Below are 24,031 nucleotides of genomic sequence, written 5' to 3'. Positions count from 1 at the left end.
CCCCCCCGGGGGCTGGTTCTGGCGTACCACTGTTGGCATTAAATACATCTTTTAAACGCTCTAGGTACTGACTGACTGACTCTCATTTTCTCCCTGTCTACATTCAGTTACCTTAGAGAAGTCGGGGTGTCGGTGGTAATGTTCAGTTGGGTTAGCGCAGAGTTCTGTAATTTTTGCTCTAAATGGCTCCCCAAGTCCCGCGCTCCACTGTATAATGTCCCCATTATTCCCCGTTGGCACCCAGGCTCCGCGCGCAGCAAACCAATCCTTTCCCACTACGGTTCTAACTGCTCTTTCCACCTCCCCTGTGTTTAGCCTGAAACTGGACACGAGTCCGTTTAGATCTCTTTCAAAACCTGCCATTCCTGTTTTAGGGTGTGGAATTCCTTCTACTGCCATTTCTACGTCGTTGTCGTCTATCCCAGCTTGGGGGTTGGGTAGCTCTATCAGGGGAAACTGCTCTTCTCTCTCTGCACTGTCTTCTTCCCTGCTATAGTGCTGGAAATCTCTCCCAGGCCGTGGTCTATTTTTCTCTCCTATATCGGAGGGTTTTCTAAGTAGTCCTGATCGGTTTTGATTCGGTGAAGGTGTCAGATATTTTTCCTTCCCCGACCTATTTTCTTCCTTCACTGTCTGAGTCTCTACCAATGCCCTTTCCATGTTTACCCTTCTCAATACTGTTCTAATCAGTTCTTGCTCTCTCTCTGTGCTTTTCTGCCCCTCTGGACTCACACCATCCGCTCCCAGATCATAAGCTGGAGGAGGCTCAGCACGGGAGCGGCAATTGCACTATCCTCTGAGCCATCACCACCTCATCATCGGGATTATCTCTGTATGCCTGGTCCACTAGAGAAGGATATAGGTTTTGATTCCCACCCCCACCCGATTGACCACTTTTTTCCGCTGTGGGAGCGGAGGGCAGAGTATCTTGGTCTTTCTTTTTTCTATCTACTTCCACTCTTTTCCTGGCTTCCGAAAGCCAGACCCTGGCTGTGTACAACCCTTGTTTATTCTGCTTTTTCACATTATTACCACATTCCGTATGTATCTGTTTTATAAGGGATTCCAGCTTTTCTACATTTAGATGGCTATCAAAATCGTATTTCTTTCTCCATCTTAGACCGAAATCGATGTTTCTCTTGTCTTTTTTTCTGTTCCATATAACGCTCGTCTCCCATTAGTTCCGGGGCTTTCTTTGAAGCATTCCCACCCATTCTAAATCCTTGCCGTTACTAGTAGCTATGGTATCTAATCACTTATCTATGCCTTTCTATATAATTTTAAATTCTATGTGCGTGCAGTTCTATAAATTTGTAATTTACCGTTACTTAGTTACTTTTAGTATTTTTCTGTCTGCCTATGTGTGTGTTCCTTTAAAAATAATCAGTATGTATTTTCCTTCCTGTGAACCGCGTCCATAGAAGACTTTTGATCGGACATCACATTTCACCCATAGGATATTCCTTTTGGGACTTTCAACGTTAATGTCTCATATCTCACTACTCTAGACTAAGTTAACCTTTCCTGTGAACCACGTCTATAGAAGACTTTTGATCGGACATCACATTTCACCCATAGGATATTCCTTTTGGGACTTTCAATGTTCCTGTCTCATATCTCACTACTCTAGACTAATCACTTTTCTTTTGATATTAATTTCTTTCAGCATTGTACAGGTTCAATTATTCTGTTCACCTAGAATTACCCTGCCTTCTCACAAAGCCTAATTAATCTTTATTTAGGTATGTCTTTTGAATTATTGGCTATCGTATTTGTACGGAACAAGCGTCCTAATTCTCCAATGCGTACTATATCCTCCTTGATAACCTTCTGGCTTGCAAGACCAGGATTTATTAAGCTCTAGTTTATTTGATGGTAGCGCACCAATTTCAGACCTGCTTCCTTCCTATCGATTTTGGTTAAAACCCCAGGTAGAAACCCATTTATTTGTTCAGAATATTCAAGCACCTATTATTGATCAAAATCCACTCCTTCATAACATTTTAATCAATAAATATCCTAAATAATCCCTCCCAAATTCGAGAATAAAGGCTACCGGCTGGGAAAAGCACTGTTCGTTGTATCTAGTCACCCTTCCTGATTTTCTGTGGTAGTACGCAGGCCTGAATTTTAACCTCAATTCAGAGGTCAGGTCTTTTTAGTAAAACGAGTCAAAAACTCGTCCGTGCACGATTTTCAGCGTACTACCTCCAGATTTTTTTTTTTTTTTTTACATTTTACCTTTATTTAACCAGGCAAGTCAGTTAAGAACATATTCTTATTTTCAATGATGGCCTGGGAACAGTGGGTTAACTGCCTGTTCAGGGGCAGAACAACAGATTTGTACCTTGTCAGCTCGGGGGTTTGAACTCACAACCTTCCGGTTACTAGTCCAACGCTCTAACCACTAGGCTATGCTGCCGCCCCAAAAGATAATATTTAGATCCGGGATCGAAGGACCAATTGTTAGAGGAATTCTAAATTCCTATATGTTTTGTAGCCAAAATCAAATTCGCACTCTCTCTATTTCATTAACCTCTTGAGTCGACCCCGGACGCATGCGTCCCATCTAGACATCTGGAAATGCAAATGCACTACGCTAAATGCTAATAGCACTCGTTAAAACTCAAACGTTCATTAAAACACACATTCGGGGTACTGAATTAAAGCTACACTCGTTGTGAATCCAGCCAACAAGTCAGATTTTTTAAATGCTTTTCGGGGAAAGCATGAGAAGCTATTATCTGATAGCATGCAACACCCCTAAAGACCCGCAGGGGACGTAAACAAAATAATTAGCATAGTCGGCGCTACACAAAATGCAGAAATAAAATATAAAACATTCATTACCTTTGACCATCTTCTTTGTTGGCACTCCTAGATGTCCCATAAACATCACTATTGGGTCTTTTTTCGATTAAATAGGTCCATATATAGCCTAGATATTGATCTTTGAAGACTGTGTGATCAAGGAAAAAAACACTGTTTTATAACGCAACGTCATTTGTTTAAAGTCGACGATAAACTTTCACAAAACACTTCGAAATACTTTTGTAATGCAACTTTAGGTATTAGTAAACGTTAATAATCGATCAAATTGATCACGAGGCGATGTATATTCTATAGCTGTACGTCTTGAAATAATGTCCGGATAAATCTCAACCAAAATATCCGGTTGGAGACCGGAAGAAATGGGCTGTCTCTTGTCCGTTTGACCAAGAAAAAAATCCTAGGCAAATGACAAGACTGTTGACATCGTGTGGAAGCTGTAGGTATTGCAATCTCGGCTCCAGGTAATTTGGTTTCTGTTCAACAATACATTCAAGTGGCGCATTGATATATTTTCAAGTTTTCAGTGATCAGATTTTCCTGCGCTTTTCGATGAAACGCACGTTCTGTTATAGTCACAGCCGTGATTTAACCAGTTTTAGAAACGTCTGAGTTTTTTCTATCCACACATACTAATCATATGCATATACTATATTCCTGGCATGAGTAGCAAGGCGCTGAAATGTTGCGCGATTTTTAACAGAATGTTCGAAAAAGTAGGGGGTAGACTTAACAGGTTAACCTGTTGCGACGAGCAATCCCGTATCCGGGAGCGTAATAATAGCCTCAAGCTCATTACCATAACGCAACGTTAACTAGTCATGAAAATCGCAAATGAAATGAAATAAATATATTGGCTCACAAGTTTAGCCTTTTGTTAACGACACTGTCATCTCAGATTTTCAAAAAATGCTTTTCAACCATAGCTACACAAGCATTTGTGTAAGAGTATTGATAGCTAGCATAGCATTAAGCCTCGCATTCAGCAGGCAACCCTTTCACAAAAACAAGAAAAGCATTCAAATAAAATAATTTACCTTTGAAGAACTTCGGATGTTTTCAATGAGGAGACTCAGATAGCAAATGTTCAGTTTTTCCAAAAAGATGATTTGTGTAGGAGAAATCGCTCAGTTTTGTTCATCACGTTTGGCTGAGAAAACCCCCCGAAAATTCAGTCATTACAACGCAAACTTTTTTCCAAATTAACTCCATAATATCGACAGAAACATGGCAAACGTTGTTTAGAATCAACCCTCAAGGTGTTTTTCACATATCTATTCGATGATAAGTCACTCGTGGCAGTTTGGTTTCTCCTCTGTTCAAAATGGAAAAATGCACGCACCTGGAGATTACGCAATAGTTTCGACAGAGGACACCGAGCGAACACCTGGTAAATGTAGTCTCTTATGGTCAGTTTTCCAATGATATGCCTACAAATATGTCACAATGCTCCAAACACCTTGGGGAAACGACAGAAAGTGTAGGCTCTCTCCTTGCGCATTCAGAGCCATATAAGGAGACATTGGAACACAGCGCTTCAAATCTGGCTCACTTCCTGTATGAAATTTCATCTTGATTTCTGTTGGGGGAAATTATAGTTGAAATGACTAATTATGTACACATTCCAATCAGAACTGACTAGTCCAAATGCTATAATGTACTGTACATATATGAATTTTCTCTCTTGCTCCCATTCCCAATTGTATATAATGTAGTCAGGAGTTTAGTAACAATGACGGTCTGTTCCTTGTACAAATGAATGTACTATCTCCAGACTGTCTAGAATGCTGATTTATACTGACTGACCTTGACTTCAGGCGTGGAGCGAAGGCTCGAGAACTATAGGGCCTCTCTACCGGTGAAAGAGATAGAACATTTAGAAAACGCTGATGTCATTTTCAGTTTATAACCTGTGGGAAAATGTGTATGTGGCAGTACTCTCTTGTAATAAACGCTGTTACCTGACTTTTAAGACTGGTCTCGATCTATTTCATGCACAATTAATGAATTTATAACTCATTAATTCGACCATTTAAAAAGACAAGGACACCTAAAACTTAAAAGTCATGCATGCACATTAAGTTTAATTATTTTTATTTTTTTACAGGGACAGTGCACATTAATCAATATTTCAGCACACGCAGAGCAACAGAACAAAAAGCAGCAAGACAAAATTCATAACATCTGAATAAAATGAATAAAAACATTGAGGATAACACACAATAAAGTCTGGGACTTGAGACAAGTTGGCTAGACAAGATCAAACACAGCATGGCAGTGAAATAATCAAACAAAAATGTGATCCTGTGATCAAGTATCAGATAATGTGGTACGTGTATGATGATGGGAAAAAGGCAACCACCCCCCACAAAACCACCTGAATTGATGCATGGTGAAGTCCTACACCTACACACAAATGCTTGGTTAAAATAGGCTTTTTTTCCTGCACAATGTGATATTCACTTCACACACATTGTCTACTTGTCGAACCCCATCTGAACCCAAGATGAGCTTTTTATTACACTGTTGATTGTTAACAATGTACTTGCAAACAAACACTGTAAAGCTTTCAAACATTATGTAGAGCTTTACTCTGGGCAAGAAAAAGGTTCAGCACATGGTAAGGATGGAACGGAGAGGGAAGGAATCTTCGCTGAGATCAGAGATTAATCGTATGGTGTCTGAGAAATTATTTTTCACCCAGATGTAAGTGTTGCCCGGCACCAGTTCAGGGGAGCTGCAGTGGTCGGGTAATGTGACGTAGTGAGGGGAAGGCACGGCGCTGACATGGCCACGCGAGGCCTGCATGTACATGGCATTCACCATCACGATGGACCGCTCATTCATCTTCACAGACACACTCTCCACTGTCCCCAGCAGAACTGGACACACACACACACACACACACACACACACACACACACACACACACACACACACACACACACACACACACACACACACACACACACACACACACACACACACACACACACACACACACACACACACACACTTTAGATAAGCGTTGTGAAACCCCTGTACTTCCAAGAGTCAAAGAAGATTCTAGTGCTTCCCACTGTTCTTACTAAAGATCAAAGTAGTGAGTAATGTTTCCTGTCATCTTGTGCTTCAAACTGGAGGCCTTACCTCTGCTGTGACACAGGACTTCAGTCTTCAGATCCCCCAGTGGTAGAAGTCTGGGTCCTGAGGATAATGAACAACAGTCTAATCAAATGGACAGAGACAGACTCCAGGCAGGGACACATCAGAAGACTTCCCCTTTATCTTATATGAACTAGATATAGAATTAAATATTCATATCACTTGTCTGACTTGTAGGTTGGTCTTTCAGAGACCTTTCAGAGATAAACAGACGCAACTCAAGCTGTGGCATAAATCACGGATCGATTGTATCCTGTTCCCACTGACCTGGAATCACGTTTTTGGTGGTGTTGTGTGGTTCAGGCCTTGGGTGCAGGACCCCGGCGCAGCAAGACCACAGGGAGGCATTGGGATAGCGGTGCCCACAGCAGGTGAACCCTAGCTGGGTAGGGTAGAGCAGGTCTAGCCCTGGGGCAGAACAGCAGGTCTGGGTGGAGCCGGCCTCCATCAGGACACTCCCACAGCACTGGGCCTCACCCAAGAGCCTGTCCTGAACCTGCAGGTTGTACAGAGTCCCTGCACAGCACTTCATCTGTCCACTGCTGGGGTCGTAGGCCTTCCCTCCGCAGCAGGAAACATTTCTCAACCTGTGGTGTCTTTGAAGAGAAAAAATACTTTACTTCCCAAAACCAAGAGAACATCATCTCTCATAATTTGGTGCCTTTAATGCTATTGTGCTGTCCTGTTGGGTGATCACCATATGTACTGGTCATTAAAAATGTTATGGATTTGATCCATTCTATTGAATTTTTTTTGTCTTTTTATTTTTACCCTTTTTCTTCCCAATTTCATGGTATCCAATTGGTAGTTACAGGCTTATCTCATCGCTGCAACTCCCGTAAGGACTCAGGAGAGGCGAAGGTCGAGAGCCATGCGTCCTCCGAAAACACAACCCAATGAAGCCACACTGCTTCTTGACACAATGCCCACTTAACCCGGAAGCCGGCCGCAGCAATGTGTCGGAGGAAACACCGTACACCTGGCGACTGTGTCAGCGTGCACTGTGCTCGGCCCACCACATGTCCGATTTTTTTGTTTAGTTGTCATCTACATGTGTTATTACTGTGCTTTCAACCATTTACAATGCATTCGGAAAGTGTTCAGACCCATTTCCTTTTTCCACATTATGTTATGTTAAAGCCTTAATCTAAATTGTATATAAAAAAACATCCTCATAATGACAAAGCAAAAATACGTTTTTAGAAATGTTTGCAAATGTATACAAAATCAAAAACAGAAATACCTTATTTACATAAGTATTCAGACCCTTTGCTATGAGACTCGAAATTAAGCTCAGGTGCATCCAGTTTCCATTGATCATCCTTGATATGTTTCTACAACTTGATTGGAGTCCACCTGTGCTAAATTCAATTGATTGGACATGATTTGGAAAGGCACACTCCTGTCTATATAAGGTCCCGCAGTTGACAGTGCATAACAGAGCAAAAACCAAGCCATGACATCGAAGGAATTGTACGGAGAGCTCCGAGACAGAATTGAGTCAACGCACAGATCTGGGGAAGGGTACCAAAAAATGTCTGCAGCATTGAAGGACCCCAAGAACCCAGTGGCCTCCATCATTCTTAAATGGAAGAAGATTAGAACCCCAAGACTCTTCCAAGAGCTGGCCACCTGCCCAAACTGAGAAATCAGAGGAGAAGGTCCTTGGTCAGCGAGGTGTTAAGTACAGAGAAATCATTGATGAAAACCTGCTTCAGAGAGGTTTACTTTATCCTTTTGGTATACCTTCCAACCTTCCAACATTTTCCTGTCCTGCAAAGCATTCAAAATGTATCAAATGCTTTTGGGTGTCAGGGAAAATGAATGGAGTAAAAAGTACATCATTTTCTTTAGGAATGAAGTGAAGTAAAAGTCTAAGTTGTCAAAAATATAAATAGTAAAGTAAAGTACAGATACTCAAAAAAAAACTACTTAAGTAGTACTTTCAAGTATTTTTACTTAAGTTCTTTACACCAGCGGAAATAAGGCCATGCTCATAAAAAAAAATAATAATCACCCCCTCTAATAGTAAACAGCACCTACCGCCACCGGATTCAGCCACAGAGTCAAAAGGAAAATTGATTGAAGTGCGTTACTCACAACTGCACTCACAGACTTCTCTCTTGATTCATGGCCAAAAGTATTGAGTAATGGCATCTGTATAAATGCAGACTGGAACTTCACGGGAACCACGCTACAGGTCGTGACCCACAAGCACAAGCCAGACAACAGGATGAGTTAGACAAAAACCACTACCTACTGTGTGACTCCTTTCCTGGAAACCCAAAAGCAGACATACCACCTCTCCAGTCTGGCTGTCTCACTGTCTGAATGCCACCGGCTGGAAAAAGTGAAGTGAAGGAAAGAAAGAAAGGGAGGATACCCTTAGACCTGTGGCTTCTGCAGTTGACACCCTGTTGAAATATGTCTGGGAGCCAGTAGTTTGGAAGACATGGTGCATTCCATTAAGAATTCTCCAACATCTGAGGTAGTGGGACTGGGAATGTGGGTATGTTATCTTATCAGAATTGCATCCATCAATGTCTCTCAGACATAAACATACAAAGATGCACACCCAGAAAATATTTTACACAGTTAGTTATAGTACAAGCACGCACGCACACACTTTCAAGAATCAACAATTTGGGCTCCCGAGTGGCGCAGGGGTCTAAGGCACTGCATCTCAGTGCTAGAAGCGTCACTTCAGACCCCGGTTCGATTCCAGGCTGAATCACAACCGGCCGTGATTGGGAGTACCATAGGGCGGCGCACAATTGGCCCAGCATTGTGCAGGTTTGGCCAGGGTAGGCCATCATTGCAAATAAGTATTTGTTCTTAACTGAGTTGCCTAGTTAAATATAAATAAAAACACTTAGACAGGAGGCTGGATACATTCTGCTGAAGATGAAGTGATCTAATTATTAGCCCTTAGGCACTCTGAACTGTGCTTGCAGACAGTGATAACCCCACATCTTTGGGATAAACTACCTGGCTAGGTTCAACTCCCTACAGTTTCCACACTACAGTGCAACTCACTTGCGTCCGTTGCAGCAGATTTCATACTGAGGGTCGTATGTCTCCTCCCCACAGCACAATGGCCTGGATTTGCCTGGATCGTTCAGATGAACTCGTGAGCCACACACCATCTCACGGGATGGCAGATACAAGTGGCCACCTGGGGAGCACTGGTACCCATCCTCCACCACATGGTGCAAGGTCTGGTTACAGCACAGCACCCCTCGGTCCTCTACACCATACGGAGTTGTACCACAGCACTGGGAGAGAGACACACCAGTCAGCAGGGTATCAACAACACACACACACACACAACATGTGCGACGACCCTCCCACTCTGTCTGTCGTATTCTCTCTTTGTTCTTGTTTCCTTATTAGGATGCCGGTGGGCGGAGTTGGGCAGGTCGTCAGCTACATGGGAAACACCTGGGCCAGGTGTCTCCCAGGATAAATAGACCTCTTCCACATTCATGGAAGAGACTCTCTCCATGCAGACACCTTTTGTAGATTGTGTTGTGGTTCTTGGTGGCCTTTTGTTTGCTTTGGCACCTTTCATCACCCTGCATTATCACTTTCATTCATGCATGCAAAACACTCACTTACACTACTGATTACACACACCATTGTATATTATACTTAGTTGCTTTAGTTAATAAATACATATTTTGCTACTCCTTATCTCCACGTTGTCTCCCTTTGTTACGGGCTTTGAGCCGGTTCGTGACAAGTGGGTGCTCATCCAGGATCGTTGAACTATTGGTTTGGGAGACCGTGGAGGTACGTGTTTGGTTTGAATATTGTGTTTGAGTGTGATTGGCCCAGTATTGGTTGTTTGGTTTGTGTGCTGCGTTGGAGAGAGTATAATGGTTAGTTTCCAGGCCTTGCCTAGCCTGAACTTGTTCTACTCTGTTGGGAAGTCAGTCTGAGGTGAGTAAATCGGCTGTGTACCTCGGTAGGAGATTTGTGTAGGGTAGTGGAACTTGCTACCCGGAGCTGTAGCCTTTTTCCCCTGATAGGCTTAGCGACGTGTTTCAATTTTGGACATGTTGGGCATGGTTAAATGTTTGTTATTTTTGTGTGGTGTCTGTGGACTGAGCAGTTGTCTCGGGGGCACATCCGTGGCTTGGTGGAATTTGCCAGCATGCTGGGGAGTTCTATTTCCTTGCCAGCGGGCTACAGTGCGTAAATACCCACCGCAAATCTGCACGAAGACTAGGGTTGAGTTATTGTAGGTTTTGGGGAAGCTCTGTATCTCATCTCTCTTCTGTGGTGCTCAGGGTGATTGTCATTTCTCTGGTTGTGGTCTGATGTGCTCAGCGGGGTTGAGCAAGAATATTTACTTATGACTATGGTGTCTCATGTACACAAGTTCATTCGCTTTCCATCAGAGGAACTGTTAGAATTATGTACTAAAGAACAGCTGTTGAAGATCGCTGAACACTACAAGGTTAAATGATTGAAATGATGGAAATTCTGTTTTGTTGGAAGTGACTGTGAGTCGTTGGAAGTGACTGTGAGTCGTTGGAAGTGACTGTGAGTCGTTGGAAGTGACTGTGAGTCGTTGGAGGTGACTGTGAGTCGTTGGAGGTGACTGTGAGTCGTTGGAGGTGACTGTGAGTCGTTGGAGGTGACTGTGAGTCGTTGGAGGTGACTGAGTCGTTGGAGGTGACTGTGAGTCGTTGGGAGTTGTTAGAATGAAGGACCCTGATGTTCTTTTCGTTGGAGTTTGTAGCTGTTGTGGTCTTTTGTGCCATGTTCCTGAATGTTTACGTGACTGACCAATGTTTTGGGTTGTCATGTTCTATCTTTCCTGTCTGTTCCCCCCTGGTCTTGTGTTCTTCTTTCCTCTTAAATATTGCTTCCTATGCGCAAAGGTTGCTGAGGTCTGGGGAGGAGGAGGTTGGATGGGGCAGGTGGAGGTGTGAACTCATAACCCCTCACCAATTTGGGACGCAGGGGCTGTGTCAATTTGGGACGCAGGGGCTGTGTCAATTTAATAATAATAATAAATGCCATTTAGCAGACGCTTTTATCCAAAGCGACTTACAGTCATGTGTGCATACATTCTACGTATGGGTGGTCCCGGGGATCGAACCCACTACCCTGGCGTTACAAGCGCCATGCTCTACCAACTGAGCTACAGAAGGACCACATGGGACGCAGAGGCTGTGTCAATTTGGGACGCAGAGGCTGTGTCAATTTGGGAGGCTGTGTCAATTTGGGAGGCTGTGTCAATTTGGGAGGCTGTGTCAATTTGGGAGGCTGTGTCAATTTGGGAGGCTGTGTCAATTTGGGACGCAGAGGCTGTGTCAATTTGGGACGCGGAGGCTGTGTCAATTTGGGGCAGAGGCTGTGTCAATTTGGGGCAGAGGCTGTGTCAATTTGGGACGCAGAGGCTGTGTCAATTTGGGACGCAGAGGCTGTGTCAATTTGGGACGCAGAGGCTGTGTCAATTTGGGAGGCTGTGTCAATTTGGGAGGCTGTGTCAATTTGGGACGCAGAGGCTGTGTCAATTTGGGACACAGAGGCTGGTATGATGTTCCGGGGTCCTTGTTGGTCCCCGGTTTTATGGGGGGGAATGTGACGACCCTCCCACTCTGTCTGCCGTATTATCTCTTTGTTCTTGTTTCCTTATTAGGATGCCGGTGGGCGGAGTTGGGCAGGTCGTCAGCTACATGGGAAACACCTGGGCCAGGTGTCTCCCAGGATAAATAGACCTCTTCCACATTCATGGAAGAGACTCTCTCCATGCAGACACCTTTTGTAGGTTGTGGTTCTTGGTGGCCTTTTGTTTGCTTTGGCACCTTTCATCACCCTGCATTATCACCATTCATGCATGCAAAACACTCACTTACACTACTGATTACTGATTACACACACCATTGTATATTATACTTACTTGCTTTAGTTAATAAATGCATATTTTGCTACTCCTTATCTCCACGTTGTCTCCCTTTGTTACGGGCTTTGAGCCGGTTCGTGACACATGAATAACAGACATGCAGACACACCGTGGCATGCACATACCCAAAACTCAAACCCAATCACAAAAGTTCACATGCTATAAAAGAGTAACTTTCTTACCAGGGGACCTGTGCACTCATCCTCTACCAACAGTGCTAAGCGTTAGAAAAGAGACCTCTAGTTATCTGTCGTCTGACACACTCTCACACAAAAGAGGAGCTGCTCTACTCTCAACTGGTTGCAGGGTGGGGCTTACAGAACTAAATGTGCTGTCAGAACTGACATGGTACCGCATAGAGCCCAAGTAAAGCAAACACCATAAATAGTTATTGTTACTGGTAAATCATGGGGCGGATTTTCTCCTTGATAGACAGCACTCTAGAACATTGGCAATGAGTATGTGACACCCACTTTCCAATGGGGCCCTGTCTAAACATTCTGAGTGCACTTAAATCGGTCTGTTAACTTATAGTGTCAGCCTTGTCTTACATTGCCACTTTTAGATATTTCTGCCATTTTAGACATACTTTACCTGCATTGTCTTTATGCCTCGACCAACAACAACTCAACAGGTAGATGGATGATTAAGCTGTTTTACATGACTTTGACTGACAGGAGGAGAACTGAACCTAATGTAGTGGAGGAAGATCAGTGAAGTAGGCCTTAGGTCTACTGGACTCACCAGGTTTACTCCAAGCACCTTATTGGACAGCTTCCCGCAACAGCAGGTTTTGATGTCTGGATTGTACACCTTAGAGCCACAGCTAGCACTATGGTAGTGACCTGGGCAGACAGATGGGAAGGAGGGAGGACCAAGAAAGGGAGATCATGAACTAATTTGTAATTACCCAACACAATCTATATTGTTTCCAGCAGCTGCCAGGAAGATGCGAAACAATGTACTGTTGCTTAAGAGGGCCACATGAAAGAGGTTCTGGTTGTTATATGCAGTGGTGTAAAGTACTTAACCTTGTGTAGTCTTAACATTCTGATTACACCCCTAAAATAAGGCAGCTTAATTACATTTTAAACCCCAAATCTAACACACCTGTCATAATTGTTTTCTTTACTAAAGTAGAGGTGTATTATTATTATTTCTAAAGTTACTGCATAGGGGTAAACATTTTTTTTAGCAAGACATAGCACTTGTACAGCCTAAGAAAGTAGCAGAAAGAAGTTTTGAATGCATTTTATTGAAGGGAAACAATAACAGTCTTGAACCTTTTTGGCAACATCGTGACATATTATTATATACTGTACAATGAGGAATTCAACTACAAAATACTAGTCTTCTCCCATTTTTTTGAACCATTGCCCCCCCACCCACAAGGTGTATAAACAGCAATAAATAAGAATAAAATAAGATAATAGACAACAAATACGTGAAGAACATAAATCAAACAACTCTAATTAGCACATGTAGGACAGTATGCAAGTGTGTGTGCATGGACATTACAGATGTATTTATCACATGTGCAGCACATAGTATTTGTTTTACAGTTTCCTCCTCTTGCCTGCCCCAGCTGCAGACTCAGGTGGATCAGGACAAGATTCAGCCCCCTGAATAGCTTTCACAAGCGCTGCAGAGGCTGCTGTATGGGGGAGGCGCTCCCTTCTTTGAATGTGTGGGGTTACAAGTACCTTTCCCAGCTGCTCCAGGAACATCCTCATGTTCCGCTTATCAGGCATCCAGGTCGGGTTGATCTTGTTCCATATCATGAAGGCATTGTATGAGGACTTGGCTCTGTCATAACCTCACATGGTCTCTCCTATCTTTGCTATGCAGACGACACACAATTAATCTTCTCCTTTCCCCCTTCTGATGACCAGGTGGCGAATCGCATCTCTGCATGTCTGGCAGACATATCAGTGTGGATGACGGATCACCACCTCAAGCTGAACCTCAGCAAGACGGAGCTCCTCTTCTTCCCGGGGAAGGACTGCCCGTTCCATGATCTCGCCATCACGGTTGACAACTCCATTGTGTCCTCCTCCCAGAGCGCTAAGAACCTTGGCGTGATCCTGGACAACACCCTGACGTTCTCAACTAACATCAAGGCGGTGTCCCGAGGTTCATGCTCTACAACATCCGCAGAGTACGACCCTGCCTCACACAGGAAGCGGCGCAGGTCCTAATCCAGGCACTTGTCATCTCCCGTCTTGATTACTGCAACTCGCTGTTGGCTGGGCTCCCTGCCTGTGCCATTAAACCCCTACAACTCATCCAGAATGCCGCAGCCCGTCTGGTGTTCAACCTTCCCAAGTTCTCTCACGTCACCCCGCTCCTCCGCTCTCTCCACTGGCTTCCAGTTGAAGCTCGCATCCGCTACAAGACCATGGTGCTTGCCTACGGAGCTGTGAGGGGAACGGCACCTCAGTACCTCCAGGCTCTGATCAGGCCCTACACCCAAACAAGGGCACTGCGTTCATCCACCTCTGGCCTGCTCGCCTCCCTACCACTGAGGAAGTACAGTTCCCGCTCAGCCCAGTCAAAACTGTTCGCTGCTCTGGCCCCCAATGGTGGAACAAACTCCCTCACGACGCCAGGACAGCGGAGTCAATCACCACCTTCCGGAGACACCTGAAACCCCACCTCTTCAAGGAATACCTAGGATAGGGTAAGTAAGGGTAAGTAATCCTTCTCACCCCCAAAAAAAAAAAAAGATTTAGATGCAAGTGGCTGTTCCACTGGATGTCATAAGGTGTATGCACCAATTTGTAAGTCGCTCTGGATAAGAGCGTCTGCTAAATGACTTAAATGTAATGTAAATGTAAAGGACACATCAGTGATGTTATGGAAGATGACCAGGAGCCAGCGGGCTGTCATCGTCCTGCAGCTGTAAGTTCCAATCACCTTGTCCAGGTTGTCCACACCTCCTTTGTTGTGGTTGTAGTCCAGGATGATGGCTGGCTTCCTGTCCTCACGAGCACTGATCTCAGCCGTTTTGTGCAGTGTGCTCAGGAGGACCACATTCTTGTTTCTCTTTGGGAGGTAAGAAACTAGAGTGGTGGTGAAGGCAAACTTTTATGAGAAGGCCTTTCTCCCCCTTGTTGCGAGGAGTGCAGGGGGGAGCTCAGGCTGGTTCTTTCTAATTGTGCCCACCATGGCGATCTTCCTCTTCAGGAGCTGCTGGCTGAGTTAAGAGGTGAGGAAATTGTCACGTGACATTGTGCCCCCTCAGCCCATCAACCCGCATTCCCTGGTTCTTCTCCGGGTCTCCACTAGTCGGCTTCCCTGTGTAGACTTGCATCTTCCAAGAGTAGCTGGATTGTGCATCACAGGGCCATCCATATCTTGATGCCATACTTTGCTGGCTTGCTGGGCATTTACTGCTGGAAAGGACAGTGACCTTTTGACAAAAGAGATTACTATCAGTAATTAGTATCATTGTCACAGAGAACAATCACATAAATCAATGATATTACAGAAATACATAATAAAATGTTGTATTGCGTCAGATAACAACATTGACGAATACGCTGATTCGGTGTGCGAGTTCATTAGTAACATGCGTTGAAGATGTCGTTCCCATAGCAACGATTAAAACATTCCCTAACCAGAAACCGTGGATTGATGGCAGCATTCGCGTGAAACTGAAAACGCGAACCACTGCTTTTAATCAGGGCAAGGTGACTGGTAACATGACTGAATACAAACAGTGCAGCTATTCCCTCCGCAAGGCTATCAAACAAGCTAAGTGTCAGTACAGAGACAAAGTAGAATCTCAATTCAACGGCTCAGACACAAGAGGCATGTGGCAGGGTCTACAGTGAATCACGGACTACAAGAAGAAAACCAGCCCAGTCACGGACCAGGATGTCTTGCTCCCAGGCAGACTAAATAACTTTTTTGCCCGCTTTGAGGACAATACAGTGCCACTGACACGGCCTGCAACGGAAACATGCGGACTCTCCTTCACTGCAGCCGAGGTGAGTAAGACATTTAAACGTGTTAACCCTCGCAAGGCTGCAGGCCCAGACGGCATCCCCAGCCGCACCCTCAAAGCACGCGCAGACCAGCTGGCCGGTGTGTTTTACGGACATATTCAATCAATCCCTATACCAGTCTGCTGTTCCCACATGCTTCAAGAGGGCCACCATTGGTCCTGTTCCCAAGAAAGCTAAGGTAACTGAGCTAAACGACTACCGCCCCGTAGCACTCACTTCCGTCATCATGAAGTGCTTTGAGAGACTAGTCAAGGACCATATCACCTCCACCCTACCTGACACCCTAGACCCACTCCAATTTGCTTACCGCCCAAATAGGTCCACAGACGATGCAATCTCAACCACACTGCACACTGCCCTAACCCATCTGGACAAGAGGAATACCTATGTGAGAATGCTGTTCATCGACTACAGCTCAGCATTTAACACCATAGTACCCTCCAAACTCGTCACCGTCTTCCTGACGGGCCGCCCCCAGGTGGTGAGGGTAGGTAACAACATCTCCACCCTGCTGATCCTCAACACTGGGGCCCCACAAGGGTGCGTTCTGAGCCCTCTCCTGTACTCCCTGTTCACCCACGACTGCGTATCCTGGCGGGCTGTATCACCGCCTGGTACGGCAACTGCTCCGCCCACAACCGTAAGGCTCTCCAGAGGGTAGTGAGGTCTGCACAACGCATTACCGGGGGCAAACTACCTGCCATCAAGGACAACAACCACCCGAGCCACTGCCTGTTCACCCCGCTATCATCCAGAAGGCGAGGTCATTACAGGTGCATCAAAGCTGGGACCGAGAGACTGAAAAACAGCTTCTATCTCAAGGCCATCAGACTGTTAAACAGCCACCACTAACATTGAGTGGCTGCTGCCAACACACTGACACTGACACTGACTCAACTCCAGCCACTTTAATAATGGGAATTGATGGGAAATTATGTAAAATATATCACTAGCCACTTTAAACAATGCTACCTTATATAATGTTACATACCCACATTATTGGGGTCCTTCTGTAGCTCAGTTGGTAGAGCATGGCGCTTGTAACGCCAGGGTAGTGGGTTCGATCCCGGGACCACCCATACGTAGAATGTATACATGACTGTAAGTCGCTTTGGATAAAAGCGTCTGCTAAATGGCATATATTATTATTATTTATATTATTATTCATCTCATATGCATACGTATATACTGTACTCTATCATCTACTGCATCCTTATGTAATACATGTATCACTAGCCACTTTAACTATGCCACTATGTTTACATACTCATCTCATATGTATATACTGTACTCGATACCATCTACTGTATCTTGCCTATGCTGCTCTGTACCATCACTCATTCATATATCTTTATGTACATATTCTTTATCCCCTTACTGTGTATAAGACAGTAGTTTTGGAATTGTTAGTTAGATTACTTGTTGGTTATTACTGCATTGTCGGAACTAGAAGCACAAGCATTTCGCTACACTCGCATTAACATCTGCTAACCATGTGTATGTGACAAATAAAATTTGATTTGATTTGAAATTAACTGTGAAAATCACTTACATTTTTATTTTCATCTGTAATGTACCTCTGAATGGAACCAGTTGCTCATCCACCGTTACTTCAGGCCCAGGGTTGTAGAGGTATGGCAGACACTTCACCCACTTCTCCCAGACCTCTCTTACGGTCGCCAGTTTGTCTGTCACACATCTTGCAGGTCTTCAAATCGTAGCATTCTTGAGAAAGTGTGAAATACGTTCAGTGGTATCGTGGCACGGAAAATCACCCTTCCACTCTCTGCATCCCAGAGACGACATGTAGCCTCGCCTCGATGCCACTGACATGTAGCCCTATGTAGGCATGCAGGTCAATCCCATCTATCCTTTTACAGTTCCATATTTACGGAAACCCTCCAAATTTGTCATCTCCAGGATATTTTTTTTCAATGGCTCGTGTGATGGACATGTAGAATGTTGAGGCGATGTCCTGGCCAAGGGCAACTGCATGTCTTGTGTGCCCGGGGTTCATCCTTATGACATTGTGTGCTGCCATCCTTCCCTGGTTGTCATGTGGTGACAAGGACCATGTTACTTTGCTGTTCTTTAACAAAAATGTCTCTCTTTCAGCTCGGGGGATTTCTTCTTCATCTGAAGATGATGCATCGTGCTCTGGGTTGTATTCTTCCCCATCTTCTTCAGATACCTCCTCCTCTTCTAAATCTTTCTTCTCTTGTTCCTCCTGGACATCTGAAAAAATCTGATCTACGACCTGTTGGACACTGAAACATGCAATCATGGCTTCACCGAAGAGAGAACTGGGGGGACTGTCATCTGCAGCACCTTTATAGCCTCTGACTGCATTCCCCATTAGTAAACAATGCTTTCAATAATTGTTTATTTTGTCTGAAATGTTGTTTATTTTGTATGACATTGTTTTAATTTTGTCTGTGAACTTGAGTCGTGTGTTTCTTGTTTTAGTTTTGCCTGAGTTCAATCAGTAGTGTGTGTGTGTGTGTGTGTGTGTGTGTGTGTGTGTGTGTGTGTGTGTGTGTGTGTGTGTGTGTGTGTGTGTGTGTGTGTGTGTGTGTGTGTGTGTGTGTGTGTGTGTGTGTGTGTGTGTGCGTGTCTTTGTGGTAAATTATTTTATAACTGCCGGGTCAAAAAAGACTCTAAGACGATCTTTGTACCCGGTGGTGTACACATTTAATGGAAATATGAGCAAAGGCGATGTTTCACTTTTTCTAATGTTGGGGTCACTTGGAAAAGTCATAAAATTTCAAGTTGAAAAAATATCATTTAGGGGGTTTTCTCTGCTGTTAAACAGAGTGGTCATTTTTTACCTTTAAGACAACACAAGGGTTAAGTGAAAATACTTTAAACTACTACTTAAGTTGTTTTGGGGGGGTATCTGTACTGTACTATTCATATTTTGGAGAACTTTTCCTTCACTACATTGCTAAAGATAATAATGTACTTTTTACTCCATACATTTTCACTGACATCCAAAAGTACTCGTTACATTTTGATTGCTTAGCAGGACAGGAAAATGGTCCAATTCACACTCTTAACAAGAGAACATCTCTGGTCATCCCTACTGCCTCTGATCTGGCGGACTGACTAAATACACATGCTTCGTTTGTAAATGATGTCTGAGTGTTGAAGTGCCCTATGCTTTCCATAAATAAAAAACAATAAAATGGTATCATCTGGTTTGCTTAATATAAGGAATCTGAAATTATTTGTACTTCTACTTTTGATAGTTTAGTATATTTTAGCAATTACATTTAATTTTGATACTAAAGTATATTTAAAACCAAAATACTTTTAGACTTTTAGTCAAGTAGTATTTTACTAGGTGACTTTCACTTTTACTTGAGTCATTTTCTATTAAGCTATCTTTACTTTTACTCAAGTATGGGTACTTTTCCCATCACTGGTTATATGTGACCTATGTAGCCCAGTAATCTCCTCCAATTAACTCTGTACATGAATGGCGCTGATGCGTTGGTAGTACCCATCTCGGTAACGACCATGTTTAAAAACATTTTTAATTGACTTTCATTTATTCTGGGGAGCCCAATTGAGACCAGCATCTCATTTGCAATGGTGCCCTGAGAACAAACATTCCATCAACACAGAAGATACAAACTAGTCAGCTATGAATACGAGGTTGAGGTCCAGTCGATCTTCTGATACAAGACGCAGTGATGAATATTGAAACTGTCACCTGTAATAAAGCGAAGGACGCTTTGGTAGATGACATCCAATGGTATAAGAGTAGCGGCTGCTGAATTTTGATAAATGGTGACACCATAGTTAAGAACTGGCCGGAAAATTGACTGCACAATGTCATGACTGTCCTGTGAGGATCCAAATAGGTCAGATCAGCTCTGCACTAAATAACACCAACCAGACCCTCTCTCACCCATTTAGGGTGAAAAGTATACACTCAACAGTGGGGCAAAAAAAGTATTTAGTCAGCCAACAATTGTGCAAGTTCTCCCACTTAAAAAGATGAGAGAGGCCTTTTCATCATAGGTGCACTTCAACTATGACAGACAAAATGAGAAAACAAATACAGAAATCACATTGTAGGATTTTTAATGAATTTATTTGCAAATTATGGTGGAAAATAAGTATTTGGTCAATAACAAAAGTTTATCTCAATACTTTGTTATATACCCTCTGTTGGCAATGACAGAGGTCAAACGTTTTCTGTAAGTCTTAACAAGTTTTCACACACTGTTGCTGGTATTTTGGCCAATTCCTCCATGCAGATCTCCTCTAGAGCAGTGATGTTTTGGGGCTGTTGCTGGGCAACACAGACTTTCAACTCCCTCCAAAGATTTTCTATGGGGTTGAGATCTGGAGACTGGCTAGGCCACTCCAGGACCTTGAAATGCTTCTTACGAAGCCACTCCTTCGTTGCCCGGGTGGTGTGTTTGGGATAATTGTCATGCTGAAAGACCCAGCCACGTTATCTTCAATGCCCTTGCTGATGGAAGGAGGTTTTCACTCAAAATCTCACGATACATGGCCCCATTCATTCTTTCCTTTACACAAATCAGTCGTCCTGGTACCTTTGCAGAGAAACAGCCCCAAAACATGATGTTTACACTCCCATGCTTCACAGTAGGTATGGTGTTCTTTGGATGCAACTCAGCATTCTTTGTCCTCCAAACACAACGAGTTGAGTTTACCAAAAAGTTATATTTTGGTTTCATCTGACCATATGACATTCTCCCAATCTTTCTTCTGGATCATCTAAATGCTCTCTAGCAAACTTCAGACCGGCCTGGACATGTACTGGCTTAAGCAGGGGGACACGTCTGGCACTGCAGGACTTGAGTCCCTGGCGGCGTAGTGTGTTACTGATGGTAGGCTTTGTTACTTTGGTCCCAGCTCTCTGCAGGTCATTCACTAGGTCCCCCCGTGTGGTGCTGGGATTTTTGCTCACCGTTCTTGTGATCATTTTGACACCACGGGGTGAGATCTTGCGTGGCGCCCCAGATCGAGGGAGATTATCACTGGTCTTGTATGTCTTCCATTTCCTAATAATTGCTCCCACAGTTGATTTCTTCAAACCAAGCTGCTTACCTATTGCAGATTCAGTCTTCCCAGCCTGGTGCAGGTCTACAATATTGTTTCTGGTGTCCTTTGACAGCTCTTTGGTCTTGGCCATAGTGGAGTTTGGAGTGTGACTGTTTGAGGTTGTGGACAGGTGTCTTTTATTCTGATAACAAGTTCAAACAGGTGCCATTAATACAGGTAACAAGTGGAGGACAGAGGAGCCTCTTAAAGAAGATGTTACAGGTCTGTGAGAGCCAGAAATCTTGCTTGTTTGTAGGTGACCAAATTCTTATTTTCCACAAAAATTTTACAAATAAATTCATAAAAAATCCTACAATGTGATTTTCTGACATTTTTTTGTTCAAGTGTACCTATGATGAAAATTACAGGCCTGTCTCATCTTTTTAAGTGGGAGAACTTGCACAATTGGTGCCTGACGAAATACTTTTTTGCCCCACTGTATACGTGTGAGGTCCATCCGATGCATTGTGTATGAAATCTGAAATATTATGAAAGTGTTTTGATTAAGAGAGGGATGGGATTTTAGAAACATTTTTCTATAAGAGGACATTTTTCTATAACTGTGCACAGTAAGTAGTCACCTCCCCCTTGAGTGAGGTCAGAGAGCATGTCAGCCTGCCGGAACCGCCCCTTTCCTGCAAACTGTATACATTTTCGATTAAGAAATTAAGAAATTAACATACTAGAGAGACATAGAGCTGCAGCTCATGTTTAAAGTGGATTCAAAACGTTTAATCTCAACACGAGGTAGGGACAATAAAATCACCTGGACAATCACTGGTACGGCTGATTAGCTGTCTGAAGTAAAGTATCTAGAAAGCGAATTGAAGTGGAACCATTATACTACTCTTCTCAAACCCCCGTGGTACGCTACTCTCATCACCCCACTGGGAACCATCGACACGGCTGGCTAGCCTACCTTCAAAGAAGCATCTTTCAGAGCGAATTGAAGGAGAATAAACTTTTAGTTCTGTTCAGGATACCGGACGACTGCAAAGGAGAACAGTAGAAGATGGGTGGGGGCCCCTTTTGGACAATCAGAGCCTTACAAGCATGGAGCAAAAAGGCCCAACTAACTCCTTTTCCAAAAAGGCCCGGGTTAGGAGGGATACACGGCAAACCAAGGCATTTCCACTCGAAGCAAACAGTGCTTCGTGTGCAAATTATAAGTGAGAGTAACCTGTTTAGAGAAATGTAATCATCGAATATTGTAAGAGCTTTCATTGTCTGCTTATATGCTCCCTTTATTTATCTTACGGTTCTGACTTGGTGTACAGGGAGAACACTGTAAGAATGGCCCATGTTCTGAATTCTGTCACTGTGCATTTCAAAAGTGCTAAACAAATTGTTATATTGACTACGTCCGTCCTAGCTCGCTCATTAATGTCTTAATCGAACGCCATACTTACGCCATAGTTTATGGATCTCAATTGTCATTGAAAAACCACATTTAAGCAAGTCAGCCATATCAACTATGTTTCTTTTAAAGGCAGTAAATGAGGCTAAATCTTATCGTTGCCAGACAAGGCTCCGCTGATAGCCAGGTGTAGCAGTGGTAAGATGTTGAGGCTGCTGTTGGGACAGCTTTATGTAGGCCGTTTGTGGGCACCGTTTGTCACCGTTATAGTGCAATTAATGTATTGTTTAGTGTTGTGTCGTGGCTTTGCTGGCATGCATCCCACCAAGATTTACATGCTAAAATTGGCACTGCTCTCAGACTCGCAAAGATGCACCCCGAGTCTGAAAGATAGGGAAAATATTTTCCACTGTTTATTATAGTGGAAACGCACACACACACACACACACACACACACACACACACACACACACACACACACACACACACACACACACACACACACACACACACACACACACACTGCAGATAAGTAGTAAACCTTGTGCTGTCTTACCTGGAGTATGGCTGAGTGTTCCCTCACAGCAGGTCTGGTCATGTGAGTAACTTTGTCCCTGGAGACATGTAGGGTTCACACAGCAACGTTCTGTTATTGGGTTAAAGCAGGCACTTTGACCACAAGGCTTCTCCCCAGGCATACTGCATGTGGAGAAACAGACACACACACAGACACACACACACAATTAGATGAATAAACATGTACATAAAGACACACATAAACAAACCATAAACATAATTATGTACACAAATACACATGCTCAAGCTCAGTTACTCTTTTATTTATTTTTTAAATAATCCATAAGCATGTTTTTAATTATTCCACCCCTCTCAGACAAAAGGTTGACAGTTAATGGTTGAGGTTTTCATAATATCAATGTGCTTGTCGGTAGACCATTCCAATGTCTCGGGCCAAGACCAAGAGCCTAAACCCACAAGGAAAATAAAACTATTTGTAACACCTACAAAGAACCTTCAGAAAAGCTGACATGTTTAAAATATATATATATATATATATATTGCATCATTTAAAACAGGTGTCATTCCCATTGTGGCTTTGACCCAAAAGGACCACTTATGATTTTATAACCTGAATGTAAATGAAATGGTTGAATTGAACATTGAATAAAGAAAGTTAGACATGAGGTTCAATGTATGGTTGAAGGGAAAAGGAAACCTTACCAGTTTGGAGAACTCTGAGCAATTGCTTTGTTCTGAAAAATAGAAAGAACAAAATACACACAAAGATGACAAACCATCATAATGTGAAGTTTCATTACAACCATACAAAACGAGTAGGTTGCCTTTTACTAACATTAAACATTGTCCTTTCAGATGAGATATTTGTTAACGTTCAGTTTTTCACTGATATTTGCTTCATGTACAAGTAAAGGCATTGTGGTAGGAAAAGGTTCACAAAAAAAAGAGGCGCATAGTATAGGCTGTCACAAATTCCTGGCCATAGAGAGGCTTTTATTCTCTATTTTGGTGAGGACAGGGTGTGACTGGGGTGGGCTTTCTAGTTTCTTTATTTCTATGTTTTCTATTTCTTTGTGTTTGGCCGGGTGTGGTTCTCAATCAGAGGCAGCTGTCTATCGTTGTCTCTGATTGAGAATC

General features: G+C 43.4%; 1 protein-coding gene across 1 annotated transcript in view; it reads right to left on the bottom strand.

Moving 5' to 3' along the window:
• Positions 1-4,906: 4,906 nt before the first annotated feature.
• LOC118396928 (uncharacterized) overlaps positions 4,907-24,031 on the bottom strand; it is a 42,111-nt gene continuing 22,986 nt past the window's right edge. The window contains exons 7-13 of the mRNA XM_035791320.2: positions 23,597-23,628; positions 22,914-23,056; positions 12,656-12,756; positions 9,031-9,269; positions 6,262-6,590; positions 5,980-6,036; positions 4,907-5,711 (exon numbers count right to left, since the gene is read on the bottom strand). Coding sequence (XP_035647213.2) covers positions 5,440-5,711; positions 5,980-6,036; positions 6,262-6,590; positions 9,031-9,269; positions 12,656-12,756; positions 22,914-23,056; positions 23,597-23,628 — 1,173 coding nt within the window. The 3' untranslated portion in view covers positions 4,907-5,439. The remainder of the gene's footprint in view (positions 5,712-5,979; positions 6,037-6,261; positions 6,591-9,030; positions 9,270-12,655; positions 12,757-22,913; positions 23,057-23,596; positions 23,629-24,031) is intronic.

Source organism: Oncorhynchus keta, chromosome 18, assembly GCF_023373465.1.
Source record: "Oncorhynchus keta strain PuntledgeMale-10-30-2019 chromosome 18, Oket_V2, whole genome shotgun sequence".
In the NCBI taxonomy this organism is placed as follows: domain Eukaryota; kingdom Metazoa; phylum Chordata; class Actinopteri; order Salmoniformes; family Salmonidae; genus Oncorhynchus; species Oncorhynchus keta.
The sequence above is the reverse complement of the archived record's forward strand: the minus strand, read 5'-3'. Positions and strand labels throughout refer to the sequence as shown.